Source organism: Diuraphis noxia, unplaced genomic scaffold (assembly GCF_037042655.1).
Source record: "Diuraphis noxia isolate RWA-SAM2 unplaced genomic scaffold, SU_Dnox_SAM2 contig0003, whole genome shotgun sequence".
NCBI lineage: Eukaryota > Metazoa > Arthropoda > Insecta > Hemiptera > Aphididae > Diuraphis > Diuraphis noxia.
In genome coordinates, this window is record NW_028301713.1 from 41,603,510 (window position 1) to 41,630,780 (window position 27,271).

General features: G+C 26.9%; 1 protein-coding gene across 3 annotated transcripts; it reads right to left on the minus strand.

The window, feature by feature from the left end:
* Window positions 1-229: 229 nt before the first annotated feature.
* Cyt-b5 (Cytochrome b5) lies at window positions 230-21,226 on the minus strand. 3 transcript variants are annotated; one of them, XM_089223594.1, is made up of 5 exons: window positions 21,066-21,226; window positions 13,000-13,137; window positions 3,863-3,991; window positions 2,399-2,475; window positions 230-642 (listed from the first exon to the last, which is right to left on the minus strand). In XM_089223594.1, exons 1-5 carry the CDS (start codon window positions 21,174-21,176, stop codon window positions 564-566), a joined length of 534 nt encoding a protein of 177 aa, XP_089079720.1. In that variant the 5' UTR covers window positions 21,177-21,226; the 3' UTR covers window positions 230-563. The 3 variants fall into 3 exon arrangements, with proteins under 3 accessions (XP_089079720.1, XP_089079719.1, XP_089079721.1); XM_089223593.1 differs by lacking the exon at window positions 21,066-21,226 and adding an exon at window positions 16,744-16,875; XM_089223595.1 differs by lacking the exons at window positions 13,000-13,137; window positions 21,066-21,226 and adding an exon at window positions 4,097-4,762.
* Between the last annotated feature and the right edge of the window lie 6,045 nt (window positions 21,227-27,271).

Sequence of the window (27,271 nt, forward strand, 5' to 3'; positions counted from 1 at the left end):
ATAATATAAAATGTATGACTTACAAAATTTGATCTCTAGTTTTCTTGTAAATCCACAAATCTTTTTTAATGGTCAATCATAGATCTCATAACCATACTATAGGTTAAAACTTATCTTTAGTCAAATATAAAATTATTACTAGTTATAGTTACAAATACAAAGGTCAATTGATATAAAATAGAGGTTTTTTTATTATTACTATTGTAGATATTCAAAAACACAATATAAATTGTTTGTATGTATGAATATATATTTTTAAAAATTCAAACATTAATAACACTAAATTCCAAGAATTACTAATTTCTACCGTGTCTAGCCACTATATTTCTGTTTAATTGGTCATATTGATTATGATAGTTAATTTAGATTTTAGTTTTTAAATCATACAAATCTTTCTTGTTTTATGATTGTATTAATGAAAACATTATGTAAACAGTAAACATAGAATGGAATGTAGTTTAATGATTGACCACTGACAAAATACACAAAAGAAATTTAAAGACAATATTTGTAAGTTAACCCAGAACTTTGGTTGAAAATATAACTTAAATAACTTTGATCTTTTATGAAGCAATAAAGTAACGGTAAACAAAGATAGCAAGTACTCCCATCGTCAAAGGCAGCAACCAGGATTTCCAAAGACTAAAACATAAAAAATAAACATATATTATTCACCATGTATTATAATGAAAAGAGTTACAGCAAAATGTTTATAAATATAATTTTATTTCAATAAAATCAAAATTATTTTTAATACTATCTATTTCCAATAAAATATACAGTAGTAGCTTTATTATAACAAATGAATACAAAAAAATTCTTAATACTATTAAGTTAACATAATAAACTAGCATGCACTTATAAAAATTAACTTAGACAAACTAAAAGTAAAAAAATAAAATAAATATGTATATCTATGTATATAAAATATATTTCATTATATTTTATCTTTTTTTTTTTTCATGAAAAAATAATTCTTTTTTCTTATGTAATCAAAAGTATTCCATTGCCATAACATTAGATACTAGATATAAAAAAAATATGTGTGAAGTTATCGAACTCAATTATTAAATAACATAGCTATTTTAAGCATCATATATTTTAATTTCTTTCATATTTTAACTTGTAGTATGCTAAAAAATATAAAATATATTGAATCAAGAGTAAATTATTTGAATAATTAATAGGTCGGTAATATTGCAATTACGACTATACTCACATGAAATGTTATTATTAACAATTTCATCAGATTTATGAAGTGTGATTTAATAACTATAGTCTTATGTATGAAAAATTAACAAGGCTAATACCATTTTTAAATTAAGTTTACACTACCCATGTAATATAAATAAATAAAAAAAAACAAAGACTGTAAATGGACTGGTTAGCATAATAAATAATTATATTTTATTGTAGCTCTACATGCTACTGGCTGTATAATTTTTTATATAATAGTATAATCTATTTGGCTAGCATTAAAAAAATTTTATAAGCACAACTTATATTTTATGTAAAAATTTATAAGTATTTTTAGTTTAGTTTTAACTATTTCCAATGCCTGTAAAACAAGAGTATTACATGTAATCATAGGCGCAAATAGGGGGCTTAGTCCCCTAAGAATTGTTATAGCCCCCCCCCCCCCAAAAAAAAAAAAAAAACCAAATGATTTTACTATATGATACACATTATTTAATTTAAAAAAAGCATCATAAGAGTATTCAGTATCCTGATCTGAGCTACAACTTCAGCCCCCCCCCCCGGATTGCAAACACTATTTGTGCCTATGCATGTAATTGTTGCTACTATCTGTGCCTATGCATGTAATTGTTGCTTATGCCCCATTTACTTTAATTGTAAACCTTAGTTTATTTATTTATTAATGAAATTAGCTAATATTAAATTACAATGGTTATAGGTATACTTATAACAGTTATAAACATATTAAAGAAGTAATGAAAATATGTACAGTTAAAACAAATTTGTATATCCTATAATCTATAGTAAAGACAATTTATTCATGGTTTCCTTTAGAGTATATAATACATTTTTTATAAAAATAAACAATAGTTATATGCAGAAGTTGAACTATTACTTCAATTTGGAACATATCACTTGTGGTAGTAGTATAAAATATTATGAATTTAATATTAGAGATAGGAATGCATATTTGTTTATTATTTTGTAGGACATGTGGTTGCCTGTTAAAAATAAATTTAAGCTATGTTAAGTAAACAAATGTACTTATATAGTATATTATCCCTATTAATAAAAATAATCAAGATACCTCCTTACATTTCTTTTTCATACATATTTTATTAAAAAATAACTTGATAAGCTAATAAAAATGAATAAAATAATACTCTTACATAAATTTATTTTCTTGATACATCTTACTAACCTAAAATCATCTCCAGGTGCACTTGAGGATACAGGTGGTGGTTTTTTCACAGGTTTCTTATTTTGTCTCTTATCCTCCTAAAAATTAAACAAATTTTAACTCATTATTGAACAATAGGAAAGTATGATTCATATTGTGATTTAAATCGATGACAACAATTAAGGAGGTGTTATATTTTAAAACATTTGCTTAGATTATCATAAATTATGATTTGATATATATGAGACAAACAAGTAACAAGTTTCAAAAATATAAAAATAACAACTGCAAAAATAAAAAATGTAGAGAACATTACACAACCAAAGTTCAAACCTAAAAGTGTCAACTATAAAATTTGAACTATTCCTTTTTAATTTTATAACTCATTCAGATAGATAAATGGCCATAATAACAATGGTATTTTCGTTTTTTTAAACAATTGAAGTGTTTCAATAATAAATTTACTGAATTAAGATAATCACATCAAAAAAGTTATGATATTGAAAAAATAAATACATAAATCCAAGAATAACCCACTAATTTTTAATAAGAGAATAATAGTAATATGATTTTAAAGTACCTAACTAACACTGAAGGACTAGGGAGGGAGTCCAGCTATAGGTATTAGTCATTACTCATTAGGTTAGGTAGTAAAATTTACTTAAAAAATATTTAAAACATCAGAAAAATACCTAGTTAAGTACACCTAAATTTAAGATTGGAATTACTCTTACAGCAAACAACTACTTAGGTACCAATGTATAAATACATTTTTTTTTTCTTAATAACAGTAGGTTATGACTATTCAATTATTTATATAGTGTAAAAACCAACCTACAGTTCCATAAGAACCTACAGTACTACCCCCTTCCCAATGGCCTTAGTTGCCGCGGGATAATTTAAAAAAAAAAAAATTATTTATATGATATTAGCATTTAAAAGTGTAATATATCATATAGGAGTTCCAATAGACAACTGTATAACCTATCATTGTTTAAATCAGTAATAGTACAACCTTCCTTAATTTTTAATTGATTAACCCAGCTATTAGCTTATAGACTTTTTATAAGTCGTGAGGAAGTACAGCACTTTACTACCTATATGCTCACCCAAAATTACAATAAAATGCTCATATTAAGGAAATCGATAATATGATATTGAACCAGTCGCATAACCTCTGTTCCATATCACATACAGAATATAGGTATAAAAAATTATATAAGTACACTGACATCGACAATCCTTGACCACTAATAATTAGCCAGCCAACCAAACACTATATTTGAAATCAATATAAATACACATTATAAATAACAACAAACTAACAATATTATGTCCTCGAAAGCGAAAAAAACACAATTTAGATACCGAGTGTATACTAAGGTTGTGCACACAAAGTTGTAGGTATTCAAACATCAACCCAATCAGTACAATATTAAATATTCCATCTAGGACACTTACTCAGACACTCTATCAAACACTTACTTCTATAAGTTCTCCAATCTTGTATTTTTGCATTACTTCACGTGCGTCACTCGAGTGTCCGACATCTTCGAACTCTTCTGTCGCATCCTTGCCAGCTTGTTCCAATAAGACTTCTTCGCCACCGGGATGCTGTAAAACAAAAACCCACAAAACGAATTAAAACCATTAGCTAGACAACGTGTACCCGGCGGAACACAACCGGAGTAGCCGAGATCACAACGGCGGGGGACGTACATCGTTTAGAAATTCTGTGACGTCGTATATGCTGTCGTTGATCACGATCCACGGTTTTGTGGAGTTTGCATTTTCAACGACCTCGGCCATAGAGTATTTTTTCACTTCCTTTTCGGTCATAGTGATTTATGGATAACTATTACACAGCGGTATTTAATAGGATCGAATAGTGTCGATCGCAAAACAGTGCGGCGGTGAAAAAACGAGAAATAAAAAAAAAAAACACTAATTCCGCCCACAGTCTACAAGACAAGTAGGTAGACGAGTAAATGAGATATAAAATAATATTCTAACCAATTGTTATCGAATATCGGCTACAGGTACACGGCGGACAAGTGGACGAACGGTAATCTGGCCGTGATATCAATAGGTACAGACTGTAAAGTGTGAATACTAAATAATTATGACGTTAAAACGGGAAACGAGCGAATAGCAACCAACGGATTCGCAGAAATACAGAATGTCATACTATAACTGAATAGTGAATAACTGAACTGTCTGAACTACTGAAATAGACACGACACACGACTACCGGAGAGTTGGACCGGTATTCGTATACGATATACGGTAATGCTAAATGGTGGGAGTGGTAAAAAACACTATGCGAGGTGATTGCGCCGACCACTGCCGCGAATCGACGTCACCGCGAGTGGTTGGTTGGTTGGCGGTCGGTCGTTGGCGTGTGTACTGTGTAGTTCACGTTTTATGTGCGCGATTGCCGATTACAAATGCGACATTATCATCAATCAAAACTGATAAAAATAAAAAGATTGGTAATGCCGTTGATTATCAACAGTGAGTTGACCAGTTAGTTGACACTATAGTCTTATCTCTTATGGTATACACATACACTACAACTGCTACAACTTACTGTCTACTGCAGTATAGTTAGTAGGTAGTAACTAGTAGGTAATACTTTTTTAATAGATCCATATTTTCTTACTACCTAAATTTAAAATATTATGCTTCTATTATTCGCGCTACTTACACGACTGGAAATTGACAGTATTAAATATTTTTTGATTTAGGGTATTCAAGTCAGTTGTAACTTGGTAACTTGTTACGAAAATCTTATCTTGTCGGTAGTCAGTTGGAAACTAGAATTCATAATATAGTATTAATTGTAATTTTTCTAATTTTCTGCGTTTAATTAACAACATTCCTATTTCATAATATTTCCTATTGAACATTATTCAAGACTGGTTCACCGTGGTGAGTGAAAAATGTGATTCTATTGCGTGTCACTAAAATTGTAGGTGCATTTATTACTTGATGCGTGTCTAGATTGTTAATTAAATATAATACAATAATATATTATTATTAAAATACCTACAGTATTACAGCATGTCCCAGAAGTCTTGAATCAAAGCATCACCCTTATGTCTCCGACAAATTAATATCTACGTAAATGCAGATTTTTGTACAGTAGGTGATAATTATGAAAATCATTTAATCATCTTAGATTATGACCCAAAGAAATTATAGTTAAATAGGATAGATAAGATAAACAAAAAATTTGAAAACATTTTCAAACATTGGGGTGGTTTCCGATGTAAAAGTGAAGATCCTTGATGCATTATAGAGGTCAAAAGTAAACATTTTCCAACATTTTTCAAAAAAATCGACAAAAACAAAAAAAAAATGACAGAAAAACGGGAATTTTTACACAAAATCAGTTTTCGAAAAAAATCGATTTTTTTATATGGTTGTAATTCAAAAGCTAATCATTGTAAATACTTGAAATTTTCACCAAATGTTTATGGTAGTGCTATCTATATACAGTTTAATTTTCAAAAAATTTTAACGTTTTTTGAGTTATTTATAGACCACAGAAATTTTCAACTTTTTTGAGAATTTTTTTTTTGAAGTGTCGGTAAAAAAATGTTGGACGACCAAAAAAAACTTGAAAATTTAATACAAGGTTCCTTATGAGATGTTCTTATTGTAGCTAAAAAAATTAAAAATCGTGAGTCACGATTTTTTTTAATAAGCGTTTACAGTTCAACATTTTACGAAATCAGTCGAAAACGCGAAAATTTGCAAGTAATTTTGAAGTTGAAAAATCATAAAATATTTTGCGTTTGTAACTAAGGATTGAAAATTCAACACTAAGTTTTCTATAAGTTTTCCTTCAAGTAGCTATACAGAAAACTCGAAGCATCATTATAGGAAAAATTTTAAGTGCGTTTGAATTTTAAATTTTTACGAAATAGCATAACGATAACGATTTATCCTCAAATGATTTTAAACATTTGTTATTCAAAAAGTATAAGTCGTAGATACGTGAAAATTTTATCAGTTATTTAGATTGGCATTTTCTTTACATGATTTAATTTTCAAAATATTTTGACTTTTTTTGAGATATTTATAGACGACTAAAATTTTCAATTTGTCTGAAAATTTTTTTTTAAAGTGTCGATAAAAATTTTTTGGCCCTATCAAAATACTTGAAAATTTAATACAAAGTTCCTCGTAAGTTATTATTATAGTGATTAAAAAATTATATAAATACGTAGGCACAATTTTTTTTTATTAGTATTTGAAGTTCAAATATTGACTTAATACGTAAAAATTACGGCAATTTTCAAATTATCTTAGATCGAAATTCATAAAAGTTTTTCTTTTTAATTCTAAGATTTGAGAATTTAATACAAGGCTCATTATATATTTTTACAATAGCAGTTGAAAAATAAAATAAATGTATAGCCACAATTTTTTTTTTACATGTATTCAAATTTTAATTTTGACAACATACGTAAAAATCACAAAAATTCGTAAATTATTTTATCCTAGAAATTCATAAAAAATTTTCCTTTTATACCTAAGATTTGAAAATTGAATACAAGGCTTCTTACAAGTTTTTCAATCTTTATCACAAAAAAAATGTCCACCGGAAATTCAAATTTAATTTTTATTAACATTTGAATTTCAAATATTGACAAAAATTCGTCAAAACCATGAATATTTGCAAATTATTTTGTTGTTCAAAATTCATAATATTGTTTGTATTTATATCTAAGGTTATAAAATTTAACACCAAGTTTTCCATAAGTTTTGATTCAAATAGCTATAGAGAAAAATTGAAGTGTCATTATAGGAAAAATGTTTTGAGCGTTTGAGTTTTAAATTTTTATGAAATCGCGTAATGATAACGATTTATCCTCAAACCAGGTATTTGTATATCTATGATAATATAAGGTATTATGAATTATGATAACTACATGATAACTACACTAATTGATTAACTATGCCTTATGCAAAATGCGACTTAATTGAAAAATAAAATATTTATTTCAAAATAGAATATATGACAATATTAAAATATAATATATCCTATAAATTGACAAATCATCTCCGTTCAGAATCGTTTTTCGTATACAACTTTTTGCAACTTGTCTGCAAATTAGTTTCGTGAATTATATTTTACCATGTCGATATTATCATATAGGTACTCATGAAGTATAAATCATTTTTTAAATGTAATATGTATAACAAAATAGGAACGAAGTAGATTGTCATAAAAAAGAGATAAGCTAAATCATAAGATTTGTATTTGCTAAAATAATTATTATTATTGCTGACTTAATTTGATTTAACTTGAATTTTTTTAAATATTTTTAAGTGGTTTTTGATAAAGAAAATTTCTATCTTAAAAATTTTAAAAACTAAATTTCAGCAAAAAAATCTGAGTCTTATTCCATTAAATTAAAATTTCCATACTTATAAATTTTTTTATTATTATTAACTTCTAGTATACAACTAAAATAGTTCATCAATTATAAAATTTTACATAATACAACATCATATAATACATTTAAAATTATATAGTAAAGCCAGCTTCCAATATAAAATAAATTACAATTTTAATGGCAGATGCGGATTTTATGTTAAGTATATGGAGTGGATATTAAAAGAGATAAGCTAGGTTAGGTTAGTTTTTACCTTAAATCAATTAAATTATAACATTCACTTTTTTTGGGTTCCCAGTCATACAGGCACAAATAAAGTTGCAAACCATCTGGCTAAATCTTCATCCGAACTTATCTTTCCTTCTTCTTCTCAATTCTCACATTCGGACTTCACCTCTCTGATAAAACAATACTCCACCAACATATGGCTCTCTTTCTGGAATAATCAACATGTGGGCTACACCTCAAGATATAGAACTATTACACATTTACACCTAATATCCTTAAAAAAAACCTGGTTTAATACACTTACATAGACCATTTATTGTAAAATTCAATAGACTACGCATAAGACATCATTGTCTACCTAGCCACTCATTCAAACTTGGCCTTAATGATTCTCTATACTTGTAAGTTATAAGTTATAACTCTAAAAGCTAGTTAAAAAGTAAGTTATTTCTTATTACTATTCGTATTTGAATACCTTGATTTTACATGTAGAATTGTAGATACTTTCATTTTAATAGGGTGATAGCATTGATTAAATATAATATTAATATAATCAATATGGTATAATATTTAATCAATGGCGATAGATATAGGAGTTTTGGGACACCCTATATAACTGTATAATAATTATTTGTATACAAAATAGATTCAATGCTATTGCCGCGTCGGCAACGCGGGACGACTGCGCACTGGTTTTGATTCCCTCCAATCCACCTCCGACCCATGGGTTGCCCTTGACTTCCTCGGAGTCATAAATGATGACGATACTATGATTGCGATCTCAAACCTTTATCAAACTCAGTAGTCAGTACAATATATATTTCATATAGCTATATAAATTGATGATATACGTGTGGATATAATGAGGAGAACTTTATTATAATAAATTGCTACAATTATTGGTAATTGGTGTATAGTGTATACTATAATATATACTATTATATTAAAGTACTCAGTGGCGCCGAATCCTATGTTAAGGTCAGGCCATGGCCCGACATATTTTGAAAATTTAATATAGGGCCGTTTCATATTGACCATTTTCCTCTCCACGGTATGCCATTTTTTCCGATATTAAGATGTTGGGCCTCTTGAAATATTTTTCGCTCTACTAGATTCTTAGGACTTCTGCGCCACTGAAAGTACTTTACTAGTGTCTAGTACCTACTACCTACATTATAAAATTATTGGTAGGAATTATCTACTTGGCTATTTATATTACAACGCACAACGGAGAACACTCCGTTATACTTGAATATTTCATATTATTGTTAGTAACAAACATTAAAAACATGACGTCTACACTCTACAATACATGTATAATTGAATATTAATAATTGTATGTTAACTGAAATATCTACCTATGTACCCGCCCGTAAATCAGTGATGAATAATGATACTAAATAGTGAATTGTCAATTTATTGTGTTATTTGGCGTTATCGTTGCTTGGAGTTGTGGTCATAAAAAATTATTTTCATATTGTATGTTTATTGTTTAATCTAGGGTAATGTCAGAAACTCGATACAAGACGTTACGGCTTTAAAATATAAAATCAAAGTTTATTGCATACCCTCAAGTATATACTTAATTTATTCTTCTCGGTATCAACTAGTTTATAACAAGGCCAGCCCATTTACTTTTTATAGTGCCAACTTCCTATACCATAAGTCTATAAATGTAAATATATATTAGGTTATTTTTATTTTACGATTAAATAACACTATCGTATTAATAATAGTTAAAAATAATAGTTAATAATAATTAAAAAGTTAATTAATAGCAATACCTATACCAATAAATATATTATGAAATATAAGTACAGTCCTTGGTATTGACTGACAGGCCTCCCCCCAGAGTTATTTTTTGACTTTCACACCAAAAAAGCTATCGAAGTTTAAAATCGAAACATAATTTCGACCACTTATCGTATATACATTCACAAAAAAATAAATAACACACATTATTGTAAAATCAATACACTATTTAAAATGTTATGAAAAACATGAATATAAAAAAATATTATATTTGTAAATATTATAAAAAGGATGTATTATTTTTGACAAAATGAGTGGAGGGATGGAATATGTAAATCATAAAAAGTTGAGAGATGATATCCCATTGTAGTCCCGACTCTTCAACCATTACCTATGGTTGATAAAATGTTAAATTTTCAAAATATATTGACTTATTTTGAGCTGTTTACTGATATTTTCAGTTTTCAATTTTTTAAGTTTTTTCTGCAAATGCCAATAAGATTTTATTCATTGGATCGAAAAGCTTGAAAAATAAACACAAGGTTCCTGATATATTGTTACAATAGTAGTTGAAAATTATTAAAAATATATATACATGATTTTTTTATAGGCATTTAAATTTTAAAGTTCGAAATATGACATAATTTATCAAAATTATGAATGTACACATTATTTTGTAGTTAAAAATGTGTCAGATGTTCAACTTTTATGACTAAGTATTGACAATTTAAAACAAAGTTCCACGTTAGTAGGTTATTATTCTGTATAACCCACCAAAATATCTAAAGTATACTACCACGGGTTTTTTTATATTTATTTTATGTTCAAATTTGGACGAAATACTTATTATAAATAATCAAAAATAACGATTTAAGTTATTTTGTTGTAATTTAAAAATAGTAAATATCATTCTTGATTACTTCTAAATTATAGTATTATATATAAAAAAATATGATATGCAAATAATATTAATTCAATCTACCAATTGCCGTACTCGTACATATAATAAATATAAATAAATATAATATAAAACATCCTAGGCCGAAAAACCGTCTCTGATCAGAATAGTTTTTCGTATAGAATGATATCTGTTATCATTAAATTCGAATTTAACACCATCTATTACAGCGTCCTACTCGACACCTACTTACAGTACTGAGGCCTGAGGGGTCGCATATCCAACTTGTTTTTTTGAAAATAACTAAATATTTTGTCCCATTAAAGAACTAGGTATAACAAAATACAAGCTTTTACCAGAAACCACCCTCAATGTTGAAGACTGAAGTATTTTTGCTACACAAATATGTGATGACAGACACAACAATTAAAAATTAAAAACACATCATTGTAATACCAATACATTTATCCCTCCACTTAGAATTTAAAATATATAGGTATTCAAATAAACGATAAAACTTTATTTCATTCTATCATACACGTATCTATGCGTGGAAAATTAAAACAAATTTAATATTATGTATCATATAGGTACATCGTATACTGTATATATACTATATATATAATGGCTATTATAGTGATAAGTTATATCATACTAAAATGGTTCATTTATTGATGTTCGCCGCGGTAATAATAATGATACACCTATCCGACCTACCTAATAGTTAATTCAATTAGCAAACTTTGTACAAATTACAAAATATGTGTATTATTTAGATATTATTGATTAAAACAAAAATATAGTGATAATAAAATAACATTTTAAAATTGTTCGGCAAAAATTAATTCAATCTACTAAAATACAGTATTTTACTTATGTCTGACAATAAATGAGATTAATTTAATTACATTTTCGTATACAATGATTATTGATTTTACATCGTTGAATTCAAATTTAGCATATCCGTTACAACAATGACCCCTAAGACACCAACTGTATGTCTGTATAGGTAGTATAGGTACAGCAATAGTACCCATTATACTACTTTTTTTAAACATTTATTAGAAAGTATACAAATTGTATTAACAGTTACAATAAACATAATATGATTGTATAAAAATGGAAAAAAAATAAATATAACATGAAATCTTGAGGATAGTATACAGTGAAACCTCCTTTAACGGACACTTCCCAATAGTGGACACCTCCAAAAAGCGGATGACATTTAAGCGACCGAGGGTGTCCGGTATCACTGTAGATATAGTAGTAACATTTAAGTATATCTTTATTCAAAAATTAATCAAATATTATTGATCGTTTCAACGTTATTCTTAAAACAAAATATATAGACGTGAGACGTACCAATAGTTAAATTTCTTGCTATAGGCAAAATAATATTACTTGAAGGTTGTACAACATAAAACCATATTAATTATATATATATATATATGTATGCATTTATAATTTACTTAATTCAAATTAATTATATACTAAATACCTAGTAAATACTAAACAGTAATAGGCAATTTAATATTTCAGCTCAAGGACTTTGGTATTTTGTAGTTAATTACGTTCCTATAAATTTACAGTTTAGACAATGACAATGATATTTTGGTCAATAATAAATTATCAACGCATATAGAACATGCATAGAAAATTATTATTAAATAATATATTCCATAAAAGAATACACGCTGAGTCGCTGAAATATTCAATTGATTAGTATTAGTTGAAAATATAGTGTTTTCATTTAAATATTAAGTGATAATTCAGTGTAACCGTGTAGGTATTAAATATTCAGCATTGTATTAATCGCTCAAGACTGAAATTATTTTAGAAAATATGGTTGTTTTCAACATATTTTTTAAGAAAAAATTTTAATTTATATTAAGGTAAAATTATAAAAATATATTTTATTTTGATTAGAATAGTTTTAAAAGACAACAATAAATTGAACAATTTGTCTAAAAATATTTTAGATATGTAGCAAATAGAAAAAAATAAACAGTAGCATAATAATGATGGTGGTGAAATTGATGATTGTTAAGGAAAATATTGCAGTTTTTTTCCAACAATAAATTAAACATTTCTGAGGTTCTTTATTACTTGACTAGGTATTCTATTATTCTATTGCTATAATTGCACCTATCGTGAAATAATTATTTACAGACTGTGTAGTATATTTAATATAACAAAATTATAATAACTATTATCGGAAATCGATGCAACTTAACTAAAAATATAAGCTTTAACTTATTCTTACAACAACTTTAATTCATTAAATGATAAATAATCAGTGCCATAACCATTTCGTAATTTGGGATAGAAATACTCACTTCATCTTTTGATGATAACTTCCCAATTTTTAAATCGTTCATCAACTTGTACGCTTCATCTGAATGTCCTATACTATCGAAACACACTGTTGCATCTGTCCCCGCTGCTTCAACAAGAACTTCTTCACCTCCTGGGTGCTAAAATCATATTTATCCATGTTAGTATATTTTTTTTTACTTAAGAATCTAATACTCCTATTTAATTTTATTATACATATTATACCTTAAGGCATGCAATCTTAATGAATTTGCATTCCTTAAAAGAGTAAATTTAATAGAAAAACAAAATCTTATATTAAATTTTCAAATCATAGATTTGAAAAAAAAAATTCTATGAACTTCTAACTTAAAATAATTTGCGAATTTTCGTGATTTTTACGTATTTTGTCAAAATTCAAACTTTTAATGCTTATAAAAAATAAATTGTGACTATGGATTTCTTTTATTTTTCAACTGCTATTGTAACAATATGTTAAGAGCCTTGTATTAAATTTTCAAGCTCTTCTACCCAACAAATAAATTTTTATCGATATTAATTTTAAAAAAAACTAATAATGATCAAATATTGCAAATACCTATGAATAGTTCAACTTAAGTCGAACATTTTTGAAAATTGCATGGTGGATAGAATATACTTATATAAACATTCGGTGAAAATTTCATGTATCTAATATCTATGGTCATTTGTTTTAAAGTTACATCAAAAACCAAAACCGATTTTGTCGAAAACTGATCGTGAAATACCAACTAGATTCACATTCTGATCTAACAAGGCACTGAAGTCGAAAATTGAAGAATTTTTACTTCCCCAAAACGTGATGACAGACACAAAAAAAACACACACATCATGGTAAAATCAATACATTCCTCTCTCCGCTCAGAATCTAAAATGTGAAAAGATGTTCACAAATATTAGGTAGTAAGCCTGTATAGCTAGGAATTTTCTATGGGGAGGGTCCTTACCTCTTTCATATTGCCTCTTAAAAGAATTTCCTGATAACCACATATTAAAATGCATTCAATGATTGGGATTAATTTGTCTCTATCTTGTAATATTATTTAAAAAAATTAATTTAACTCTTATCAATAATCACCATGCACTACAGACACTATCAATATACCTATTGGGTACTGTACTATAAATGTACTATAATATTATATATTAAGTATTTATTCAGTTAAAAAAAAAAATTATTTTAAAAATAAATATTTTAAATTTTAGAATACATACTAGATATTTTTACGTTTTCTACTTTGCAAAGGGGAAGGGGGTTTGAACTACCTAAACCCTCCCCTGTGAGGTAGGTAAACGGTAGGGACGTATGAATTACAAGATATTTAAAACATTTTTTTTATATTCACCGAACCTATAGTTCAAGTTAATTGGTAAAGAAATGTTATGTAGTCATAATTTTCAAGATGTTTAAGCCTTTTTATAGCTAGGTATATATAGTCATCATATATATAACACTTAAAGTTATTAAGTACTTACCTACTTATAACTTATAATCATACTTATTGTGTTAACTTTTAACAATAAATTATTAAGACTATACATTAATATACCTATTATAAATTTATCGTATATTTTAATTTTAAGTACACCAATCATGCTTGGTTCAATAACATGTTTTTAATTAGTTTCACTCCTTAACTATATTATTTTTTAATAAATACCCATTAATTCTTCAGCTTTTGCTCAATAATAAATTATTAGTTCATCGTTAATTATACTGGTTATTAATATATAGGTACCTACTATACAACATACTACAGCAATACTTTAATTTATAATTGTTATAATAATTTAGTTAGGTTTAACTCATATATAACCATATAACTACCTAATACATATTTATTGTTTAACTTTTTACTGCTTCAGGTTACACTGTAACCGTTACAGACATACAGTCAAAAATATCATAATATGAAATCGAAAGCTGTATAACAATTAAAATTAGATTATCGTATTATAATATGAATTGTCATTAAAATTAAAATTATTCTTTTAAAAATAACAATCATAGCAGTCAGCAGTTGTATGTATTACAATAAATAAATATATAGGTACCTAATACACAATATACTTAAATCAAGGTAAATATTTTTTTACAAGCACAATATTAGCATATTATATCGATTATCGTTAACCTATAGAATATAATTTTTTTTTTTTAAATTGAAGGAGTTAGGCACTCTTATTGATATTGAATATTGATGATTTCGTGTCATCATTGAGTAGGTTACTGTTATAAATACGTATATCATGATGTGTAGGTACAATTTGAATTCAATAATAATTTTTATTTATTACATATTATAGTGTAGTCAGTGTAGGTATACGAAAACTTTAAGATATTTTGTTATTTATTTATACATTTTACTATAAGAAATATAGGGTGCTCTGTCCTCTACTCACTTTGCGCACCAAACCTTTATCCGTTGCATATTTAAATATTTAATATATTTTTTTTAAATATTTGAAAAATATACATAATTTTTTTTATTTTTATTATTATTAATGACTTTGAGCATTTAATTAATAATAAAAAAAAATTGTATTTGTTGGTGTTATTCCATTTATATAATTAAGTGGAAGATGAAATTAAAAAACATATTTTGTTGACTGTAGGTATAATTATGAAGTAAAGTATGTTAAACCATAATTATTTTCAAAAATATAGCAATTACTATTATTATCAATTATTATTTTTATTTATTTTAAGTTTTAACCCTTATCATTCAAGACTATTGAGATTTACAAAACATATTTACATGCCTAAATAATATACAATAAAAGATTATAAATCATATACAATAATTAGTTTTACAAAGTACCTATATATATAGCTGATTCCGTCCACTTGATTATTGTGCATGTGCCCGTTTAAAATATCAACTCACTCAACTCCTATTATTCAAACTTTGATCAATTCGTTATATAATATTCGATGTAATAGTGTTCTCGATTTAAACATTTTCTTCTATTCATATTATATAATGAATAACTAATGATAACAATTATTATTTATTTATATCGTAACTTGCATACTTGTGCAAATACGAATTTAGGAAATTATATTGTTAGTGCTCACTTATATGGTAGTTCAAAACTACAAAAGTAAAATAAAAAATTCAAAGTTTCAAGCTATTATTTTTAGGGTTTACGTTCGATTATATTTTATTGTAGCCTCTATAATAAAATTTCTCCTGGCGTTGCTCTTGCCAAATGCGGGTAGGGGGTAATGAGACAATAGATTGATGATTATGTGAGCAGTATATTATCTGGCTGGCAATCTATTTTCGGTAAATTACGTACCCCACGAGGTGCACGAGTAAATGCATAATTTCTAACTATTAATAAGTTTAAAATTTATACAAAGTTTGACATCGTTTTTACTTATTCGGAATTCCAACCAACAGAGGATTGGTCACAGTGGCTGTTTTGGGGGTGAGGCAAGTGAAGCGCTGCTTCACTAAAGTTTATTTAATAAAAAATAGTCAAAAAGTATACTTCTTGGCTCACCGATAGCAATTATATATATCGATAATAATTTTTAAAGTTTTTATGATTCTATTGAGAAAAAATTCTTCTTTGTCAATTTTATTGAATATGAATTTATTATATTGTATAGATATAGTATATATATTGTATAGATAGGTATATCATATTTCGGTGTTTATTACCAAAAATAGCGATAAACCGAAAACTGATAAGAAATGCATGAAATAATTATTACGTACACAAACGCTGGTGTAGTGGTGTTTCAGTCGGCGAAAAGTTCCGATGACGTCAGATAAACGATAATCAACGTCGCCTCTGAGTTTGTACTTGTGTACATAAATTACACACAAAAGCATATGTACTCAAATGCATGCGACTATTGAATAAGACAAGTAGAATTGCGCATACTCAATGCTCAACGTGAGGCTCAGTTATCATTTATTATCGCCAATGCGTACTAAAAATATATGCGGTGTAGGTACTAGTATTATCATAGAACAATGGTATTATGGCCAGCCCGCAGTTCCACATAAAAAAAACAATTATCATAATCAAAATACGAGGCAGCTCTAATTAAACCATTGTAATATTAATTTATATAATTATATCTCTTATTTTTTTTCTTGTTCAAATTGTTGTTTCTGTTGAATTTTGGTTCGTCTTCGTTTAAATTTGTGTACGAGTGCTTCCGTGCTTTTTATTAAACAATAATAAAATTAGTTATTACTCTGGTTACTATTATCTATCAAGAATCAGAATTATGAATCCAGTGGTAGACGTGGTGTCTATAGACACTATAGAGACACTATAGAGTTTATAGTCAAAAATACTATACATAAGTTATACATTTAACATTATAAATGTATATAGTATAAAATAGAGTATAAATTTAACATACAAATTAATTTAGTTTTATTCAATTTATATTTTGGGACTTGGCATAATTAAAAAGTCCTTTTCAGGACTAGGCAATTGTCTAGGCTTACTTAAAAAGTTCATTTCAGGATCAATATAATCATAATTATGTTTATTCCATCAAACACATCATCATCCACGGCCCAAACTTCAATAAAGCTAGGAAAGACTTCAACATCCCTGACAACCTAGCTGTACGAAGCAATTTGTCCATTTTCGAACTATCAAAACATAATAATATATCGAAAAAAATTTAATTGTACAATAACATAATATAATAATGTAAAAATGTAATACTTTTAGATTCTGAACGAAGTGATGAATGTATTGATTTTACAATGATGTGTGTTTTTTTTTTTTTTTGTTTTTTTTTGTGACTGTGTACAGCATAACTAGTCGAAATAATGCTTCAATTTCAAACTTTGGGGGTGGTTTCCGATGTAAAAGAGAATATCCTTGGTGCATTATAGAGGTCAAAAGTAAACATTTTCCAACAGTTTTCAAAAAAATCGAGAAAAACAAAAAAAAAATGACAGAAAAACTGGAATTTTTACACAAAACCAGTTTTCGACCAAATCGATTTTTTTATATAGTTGTAATTCAAAAACTAATCACTGTCAATACTTGAAATTTTCACCAAATATTTATATTAGTGATATCTATATACAGTTTAATTTTCAAAATTTTTTGACTTTTTTTGAGTTACTTATAGATCACTGAAATTTTGGATTTTTTGAGAATTTTTTTTTGAAATGTCGGTAAAAAAATGTTGGATGACCAAAAAAACTTAAAAATTTAATATAAGGTTCCGTATGAGTTGTTCTTATTGTAGCTAAAAAAGGATTAAAAATACAACATTAAGTTTTAGATAAGTTTTCCTTCAAGTAGCTATAGAGAAAACTCGAAGCATAATAGCATCATTATAGGAAAAATTTTAAGTGCGTTTGAATTTTAAATTTTTACGAAATAGCGTAGCTATAAAGATTTATCCTCAAACGATTTTAAATATTTGTTATTACTCAAAAAGTATAAGTCGTAGATACATGAAAATTTTACCAGTTATTTAGATTGGCATTTCCTTTACATGGTTTAATTTTAAAAATATTTTGACTTTTTTTGAGATATTTATAGACGACTAAAATTTTCAATTTGTCTGAAAATTTTCTTTTGAAGTGTCGATAAAAATTTTTTGGCCCTATCAAAATACTTGAAATTTTAATACAAATTTTTTCATAAGTTATTATTATGTGATTAAAAAATTATAAGAATACATAGGCACAATTTTTTTTTATTAGCATTTGAAGTTCAAATATTGACAAGAATTCGTCAAAACCATGAATATTTTTTTTTGTGTTTGTCATTACGTTTTGGGGCAGTAAAAATGCTTTGACTTTTAACTTCAGTACCTTGTTAAATCAGAAAGTGAATCTAGTTGATACTTTGTGGGATCAACAGTAAAAAATATTTAATATTTTTCTAAATAATCGGGATAAACAAACTAAAAATTAAGGGAAAAACGGGAAATTTTACGCACAATCAGTTTTCGACAAAATCGATTTTGATTTTTGATGTAACTTTAAAACAAATGACCATTGATACATGAAATTTTCACCAAACGTTTATATAAGTAAATTCTATCCACCATGAAATTTTCAAAAATTTTTGACTTAAGCTGAACTATTCATAGGTATATGCAATTTTCAATCATTATTAGCTTTTTTTAAAATTAATATCGATAAAAATTTATTTTTAGGGTAGAAAATCTTGAAAATTTAATACAAGGCTCTTAACATATTGTTACAATAGCAGTTGAAAAATAAAATAAATTCATTGTCACAATTTTTTTTATAAGCATTCAAATTTTGAATTTTGACAAAATACGTAAAGATCTCAAAAATTCTCAAATTGTTTTAAGCTAGAAATTCATAAAAAATTTTCTTTTTAAATCTAAGATTTAAAAATTTAATACAAGATTCCTACAAATTTGTAAATCTTTATCACAAAAAAAATGTCCACCGTAAATTCAAATTAAATTTTTATAATCATTTAAATTTCAAATATTGACAAAAATTCGTCAAAACCATGAATATTTGCAAATTATTTTGTAGTTCAAAATTCAATTGAAAAATAAAATATTTGTTTCAAAATAGAATATATGACAATATTTAAATATAATATATCCTAGACTGACAAATCATCTCCGTTCAGAATCGTTTTTCGTATACAAGGATACCTATCATTGCATTCAAATCTAACCTAACCCTAGTCAGAGGTCCATATTTTATATTGTGTCTCTGGTTGTATCCGAAGACGACAATTTGTTGAAACCGCGTTCTCTGTGTAGCGGGTGATAATCAAACGTTGTTTAATAGTTTATTAATAAAAAGAATACACGTTTTAGACTTGAATGAGAGTATTATACTTTATTAGTTTTAAAAATGTAATTTATACTAGAAGCACACTACTTAACTCGAATGAGTCGGGTGCAAGACTAAATTGCCGACAGGACCGATACTGGCGATACTATAGTCTTGTCACGCATAAGCAAAATATCTAAGATAAGACGCCTATACCTACAGGTGTTATTATATTCTGTAAAACAAGCGTCTCTATAATCTCTATAGTAGTGGGCATATAACATACTACTGCAATTTTAGCATGTCGGTTAGCTAAATTGTATTGATGGATATTACAGTGTTCCGGTGCCCAAATAAACTGAACATTCTTGTCTTGTGCTTTTAAACTTTGACTAATTTATTTTTTTGATTTCGGTGTCATGGAAATTAATTTTTATGTTACTTTGCTCGCATATGCATATTGTGCCTAAATTGTACAGATTGCATATTACATAATAAAAAAAAAAAAAATGAAAATTATTTAGAGCACTTAAATTTTGTTAGCACTTCTATGGTTCTATCTATGTTAATAGTCAATACTTACTACTAGCTTTTTTCAATCATCTTCACACTCTTTCGATAGTTCTTGTCATTTGTCAACGTTTTATAGAACTATAAATACGTATATATTATGGGAAATAACTTTTTAGAAGTATACCGACTAGACTCAATTTACAACTGATTTAAAGGGAAATTTTCTTAATTAAATTTATTGTATCACCAGAAATTCTGTCTACATGCAGAAAATAAATAATAACAAACACATTCAAATTTTCCCTAAAAAAATAAGATACACTAGATACGGCAAGAACTAGATACACGCTGTGTTAATTCAATGTTGTTTTAACATTATTTAAAATTCGTAAATATTGTGTAATCAATAATCACGTGTGTATTTCATTATTAATATAGTTGTATTGATTAATCAGAAATCGGAATCCAAATAATTATAAAAGGTAACATTACATAAAAACATACAAAACACGTCATATTTTATTATATAACTATAATCAATAATTTAATAATAAGTTTATATTTATATACGAAGAGCGTAGATTTATAATATCAATACTATATATAATACCTACAACCTACTGATTTATTTTTATTTTTATATCTTTCATAATATAACATGATGTGTACCTCTGATATTTTATAACATATTTTAATTTAGCAAATTTAGTTCTTATATATAATACATTTAATTAATATTATAATATGTGAGTATTAATGATTAATATGATACTCACCACAGTAATGAAATTGGTAATATCATAAACATTTCCATGAATGCTGATCCAAGCATCACAAGTTTTTTTATGATTGGATACTGCAGTAGGAGTGTAACAATGTATAGACATTTTAAAAAATATTTATTATTAAACGTACCTATATATATATATATATATATATATATATAGGTACGTATAATACCTATATTATCTAGTGTCAACCAATTAATAAAAACTAACTACGCACATATTTATTAACGCATATTATACATATCAAAATAGAATTTGCCTCGAGGCACTATACCTACCTACTAACAAGTATAAAGTATTGCACGTTAACATAAAATAATTTGAATACAATGTACAAGTTTAGGAAGTGTCGATCCCCACAGCATAATCCTAGAATATAAATAAAATTATGTGTATGCTCGTTGAAATATTTTTTTTTGTACCCATCGTTGGTTTAATGTATAATATATTCAGGTAATTATTAAGTCAGATTGCAGGTATTATTCATTTTAAGTCGGTATGATTAATTAATTTTTGATTAAAATAATCATATCAGAAACAATTTAAATAAATATAATATGCTCATGATATATCATATATACTAATATGAGATTTTAATAAAATGTTTTAATTGTGGCTTAGCGTGGTGTGGTTACTACAATCGTTCGCGCATCGCGGTTGAGTGTATTCATTACCGCTGTCACAAGTTTCCGGTAAAATGACCACTCTGGGTCCTTAGGTCAAAAACTTTCCCACACATACATGTACTCCAAACCAACTGTACCCTCCCTCATAGCTATGAAACCTACTAAAAATTAACCACCCAATGACCGTGCCTATATTGCCGTGCCTTAATTTAGTTTTAAAAAAATATTTTAAATAATTATTAATTAAGTGTTTTTATTTTGATAGTCTTATAGTTGTATGCATAATAATCTATTTGATTTATATCAGAGTGAAGATTTGAAATAAATTATTGTTAATATATTATATACATTGCATATATAGTAGGTAAATATTATATTATTATTACAGTTCAGTCTTCAATATATTTTATTTTCTCTATTTCTCTGCTTCCACCTTGACAATTCGATACCTATTAAACTTTGAGAAATAATTCAAAAGGAGTAGGTATGACTCTTTAATCCTACAACTCTACATAGCCATATAAACCATTACAGCCAAATTATTCAATTGATAACCGTTCGTGGTAAGCGCACCCGCAGGATAAAATTCCACCCGGGGCAAGGTCAAAATTCAAAAGCCAAACCAAAAGGGATATTTTTAATTTTAATATAATTCTATAATGTCTTCATTCTAAAATAGCATATTAACCTACATAGAATCTTATTTAGTACTTCATAAATACACCTCAATAAAATTGTGATATAATTAACATGTGTGACATTAAATTAAAGCACTATAGTATTGGGGTAATGGCCCATTTGACCCCTCTCCCACTTGACGGGTTCCGTTGGTTAATGGTGCAGTGAGTTAGTATAATAATGAGTAGAACTCTAGAGTAACACTATACAAAATCAAATTAGATATGTTTTTTCGTTTTTACTAAAAAGAATAATAATATATATCACTTTTAGTATTCATATTATGTAATTATTATGTAAACCAAGATTTTTAGCAAGAATATTATTTTTTTATTTTTTTTTTTTGCTTCAGATTCTCATTGAACTTAATTAAATTTATTTGATGCATTCCATTAGGTATCATTTATGTTTCTAATTTGTTTATGACTTCAACCAAACAAAAAACAAATATATTTTTAATTTAATTTGTTATTTATTTTGTTGTTATCTTTTAAGTATATGTTATACTTTTCTTTAATATCAGTAAGTTTTATGATAGCAATTGCAGAATCTGAATCCAGATTAGAAATAACGTCTTTAATGTTTTAGGAATTTTTAAAATAATATTCAACTCTTAATAACCAAGTTCTCAACGAGAAATTATTGGCTTGGGTGGAAGGTATACATTTTAAGATAATTCCCTGTATTTTAGCACTTTATTTAAGAAAATCGTTTATTACAATTTCGATTAATGAATTAATTAACTAGGGGAAACAGATATACATATATAGCAAGAGGCAGACTAGCCAGGTATAGTATATTGGAAATAGTTCTACTAGACCGCCAACTTTCTAAGGCCTACCTAGTTGAACTAAGTACATACATTTTAAGCTTTATTCTTTAACTAAAATATTTAAAAAGAACATTTTTTATGAATTTCTAGCTTAAAATAATTTGCAAATTTTCGTAATTTTTACGTATTTTTTCAAAATTCAAACTTTGAATGCTTATAAAAAAAAGTTGTGACTATGAATTTATTTTATTTTTCATCTGCTATTGTAACAATATGTTAAGAGTATTGTATTACATTTTAAAGCTTTTCTACTCAACAAATAAATTTTTATCGATATTTATTTATAAAAAATTAATAATGATTGTAAATTGCAAATACCTATGAATAGTTAAAATTAAGTCGAACATTTTTGAAAATTGCATGGTGGATATAGAATATATACTTATATAAACATTCGGTGAAAATTAAAGTTACATCAAAAAACCAAAATTAATTTTGTCGAAAATTGATTGTGCGTAAAATTTCCTGTTTTTCCCTTAATTTTTAGTTTTTTTCTTTTTATATTGATCAAAGTACATCGACAACTAGGCCATTAGTAAAAGACATTTTTTTTTTTTGTTACATTTTGAGTATTTTAAGTATACATTTTCTACACTAAATTAAATTGTACAATTCTGTTTTTTTTAAGAATAAAATTAAGTTTTTTACATCCTGTGGGCTTGGTCCAAGTGCTTTCAAATTTGTTCGGATATGTGAAATTGATTTCGATACTGGTTGTATAATTTTTAATTTGTTTATCCCGATTATTTAGAAAAATATTTATTAATAATTTTTTACTTTTGACCCCCCAAAGTACCAACTAGATTCACTTTCTGATCGAACGAGGTACTGAAGTCGAAAATCGAAGGCTTTTTAGTGTCCCAAAACATGATGACAGACACAAAAAAAAATAAAAACACACATCACGGTAAAATTAATACATTCCTCGCTCCAGTCGCTCCGCTCAGAATCTAAAATACGAAATATTAAAAAAATATATACTTAATGATAAAATCTGTATAGATATGCATTTATTTCAAACTAGGTATGTAAGTATTAAAAATTAATACCTATTATTTTATTTAGAGCATTGTTAAATGATTTAAACGTGGTAATTTCAATCAAAATTAATAAATCGACATTCAATAAAATTATGTACTTATATTGCACTATAAATTCAAGTCCTAGTGATAATAAAAACTTACCTATGACTTAATATTATAGGTTACTTGAACTTGATTTTATGTCAACTTACTACCTAAATAAATTTATTATTAATGTATGAAAATTAAACTTTAAAGACTTACAAGGCTTTATATTATGCTTATGTTTATTATATGACTTGGGTGTATGTTTAGTTATCGATTCGGAAATTATAAAGCTTGAATTCTCTATATATTATGTTATATATATATTACTGATTTTAAATATGCAAATGGTATTTATATTCAATTATTAATGATAATATTAACATGCAGTGTCACATTTAGATATTTTGGGCCCCGGTGGCAGGTCCAAAAAAAATTGACGCACCGGCGTTAGGGGTCTATGGAAACCCACAGGAAATATGAGAATAAATCTATATGAACCTTTAAGATTTTGAGCAGAGGAAAGAAAATGTATTTAAGAAGGCGCACTGGTAAACAAAATATGGCATAAAAACATGGTTTCGTACTTCAAATAATACGGTTTATTGAAGCAGTTACAGCAAACACATATAAAAATTGTAGAGAATTTTATCTAGAATCGTAAGAAGCTCGATTTTCAATATTTTTAGTAATTAGTTGATAAAAAGTTTAAAAAAACATGTTAATATACCATTCGATATTGGACGATTGGAATAAGATATCAACAATTTTATTCTGCTCTACAATTTTTATAATAGGTATTGTAACTGTAAAACCCTTTAATAAACTTGAAGTATGAAACCATGTTTTTCGATAAAAAAAAATGATTAATTACGTCCATGTGCTGCAGTAATGCAGTCCGACGACTGTTAAGTGTTGAAGTGTAAAAAGCGAAAACGGTGTAAATAGCAGCGACAGCCTCGCAGCCTACGCCCTACGGTGTCATACCACCACCCCGCTTGCAATAACGACAATATCGCACAATAGGTCAAAACAGGTTTTCTATCGCAGCTGTGCATAATATATAAATAGTAAATACCCAGATAAGGAAATAATTATTTTAGAGATAAATATTATATTTTAATTTTTAGTTTTCTTCGACTTTATTCGTATTCGTATATCTAAATTTTATACTAATAAAAACAAATGTTTCATATTTCCATAGATAATAATATATATTATCTATGCATATTTAAAGTAACGCGGTTTTTTGAAGGGTCTTACAATAAAAATACCTATTAAAAATTGTAGAGGAAAATTTTATCCAGAATCGTAAGCACACCGAATTTTGATAGAATGACTTATTCCAATCGTTCAATATTGCATGGCAAGTGGTTTTTTACTTTTTATCGACTAATTTTTAACTAATTAATAAAAATATCTAAAATCACACTTCTTGCGATAATAGATAAAACTCTCCTCTACAATTTATATATTAAGTAATTTTACCGTATACCGCTTCAATAAGGAGTAGTTTTTGAAGTACAAAAACATGTTTTTTGCCATGTTTTATTCACTATTATAATTATTACGCCCTCTTCATAAAGATAAAAAGTTTCATATGTAAATCCTATAAAACCTATGAAAACATTGCTATAAAAAATTACAAAAAAATTATTTTGGTTGGTAAAGCGTGTAGATTATAATAAAATAATTACTACAATTATTGTTATCAACTACCTATTTGACTATGATAAAAAAAATACTAATTACAATATCGGAATATTATGTATATATATAAATGGATTTATGTCTGACTGTATGTCCTTTATGCATTCCTAAACATCTGGACCGATTGTGACCTTGTGACGAAATTTGGTACAGTAATATATTAGACCTTTGGACAGAAGATAGGCTAAGTTAAAAAGTGATAGGGCCCAACCCCGGGAGGTCAATACTATTACAAATCAGAACGGATGGACGTTTATTTTATCGAATGTATTTTACCTACGACACGAAGACGCGCCATGAAACGGCGTTTGTAGTCTTCGCGTATAGTTTACGCCACCACTGCGCCAGAATAATGATAATATAATATTATGCACCACAGTCCACAATGATGGTGGTGAATAGGCCAACGCCACGAAGAATTACTGTGGAGGCTGGAGGAGTTACTTATTATTATGTGAGAATACGAATACCCATCACGTCGTTGATCGAATCCTTTTCGTCCGCCATGTGGGTAGGCAGGTTGCACGTGAAAATGGTGATGTCGGGGTCATTTATTAAGATGCACGAGTAACATTTTAAATATAGTATAACATTTTTTCACCCGTATATGATAGAATTTTGAACACTCCGATCTCCAATCCAATAGTGTATATATATATAATATATATAACACCTATAAATATATAAAAAGGGTATTAAACCATTGAATAAGACGATTTCATTTTTCAAGTATGATATAATGGCTATAATGGCTTGATATGGGAATAATTACACGTTTTAATTTTATAGCGAACTTCCTAATTATTCGGAACCACAAAACTTAAATCAAGTTAGTGCGATTGATTTTCATTAAGTCATTAAGACTATTAGGTACTTGTTTACTAAGTTTTGAAATTATTTTTTGTAAATACAATTTTCGAAACCGTACTTACTATATTTTGATAATATCAAAAATCAACAAAAATTTGCGGCCCACTAATTTGTATCTTGGTAATTTGTATTTTCTAACAAATTTTTACATAGGTGGGACAACACGTCAACAGATATTTTTTTGATGATAGCCGCCACTGCTGTGTTACAATAAAAATGTATTTCATGATGATTGCCCATATTTACCTTCTTAAAACGAAAATTCTTACATTTAAAAAAAACCAAAGCAAAGTTTGATTTTATAAATTTAAAACTATAATATAAACATATAATTAATAGTGTATATCTAAATGATACATGAACATGATGATGATATAATGAAATAAATACACAAATGAAAAAACTATAAAA

What these genes read in the sequence shown, in the direction of transcription:
- Cyt-b5 (XM_089223593.1), bottom strand. Translation starts at nt 16,860, where the DNA reads ATGCTTTTGTGTGTAATTTATGTACACAAGTACAAACTCAGAGGCGAC. An exon ending in AGTTATCATCAAAAGATGAA is followed by an intron (nt 3,992 to 12,999) that starts GTGAGTATTTCT and finishes TTTGTTTTACAG; the next exon opens with CATCCCGGTGGCGAAGAAGT. An exon ending in GCACCTGGAGATGATTTTAG is followed by an intron (nt 643 to 2,398) that starts GTTAGTAAGATG and finishes TTTATGTTTTAG; the next exon opens with TCTTTGGAAATCCTGGTTGC.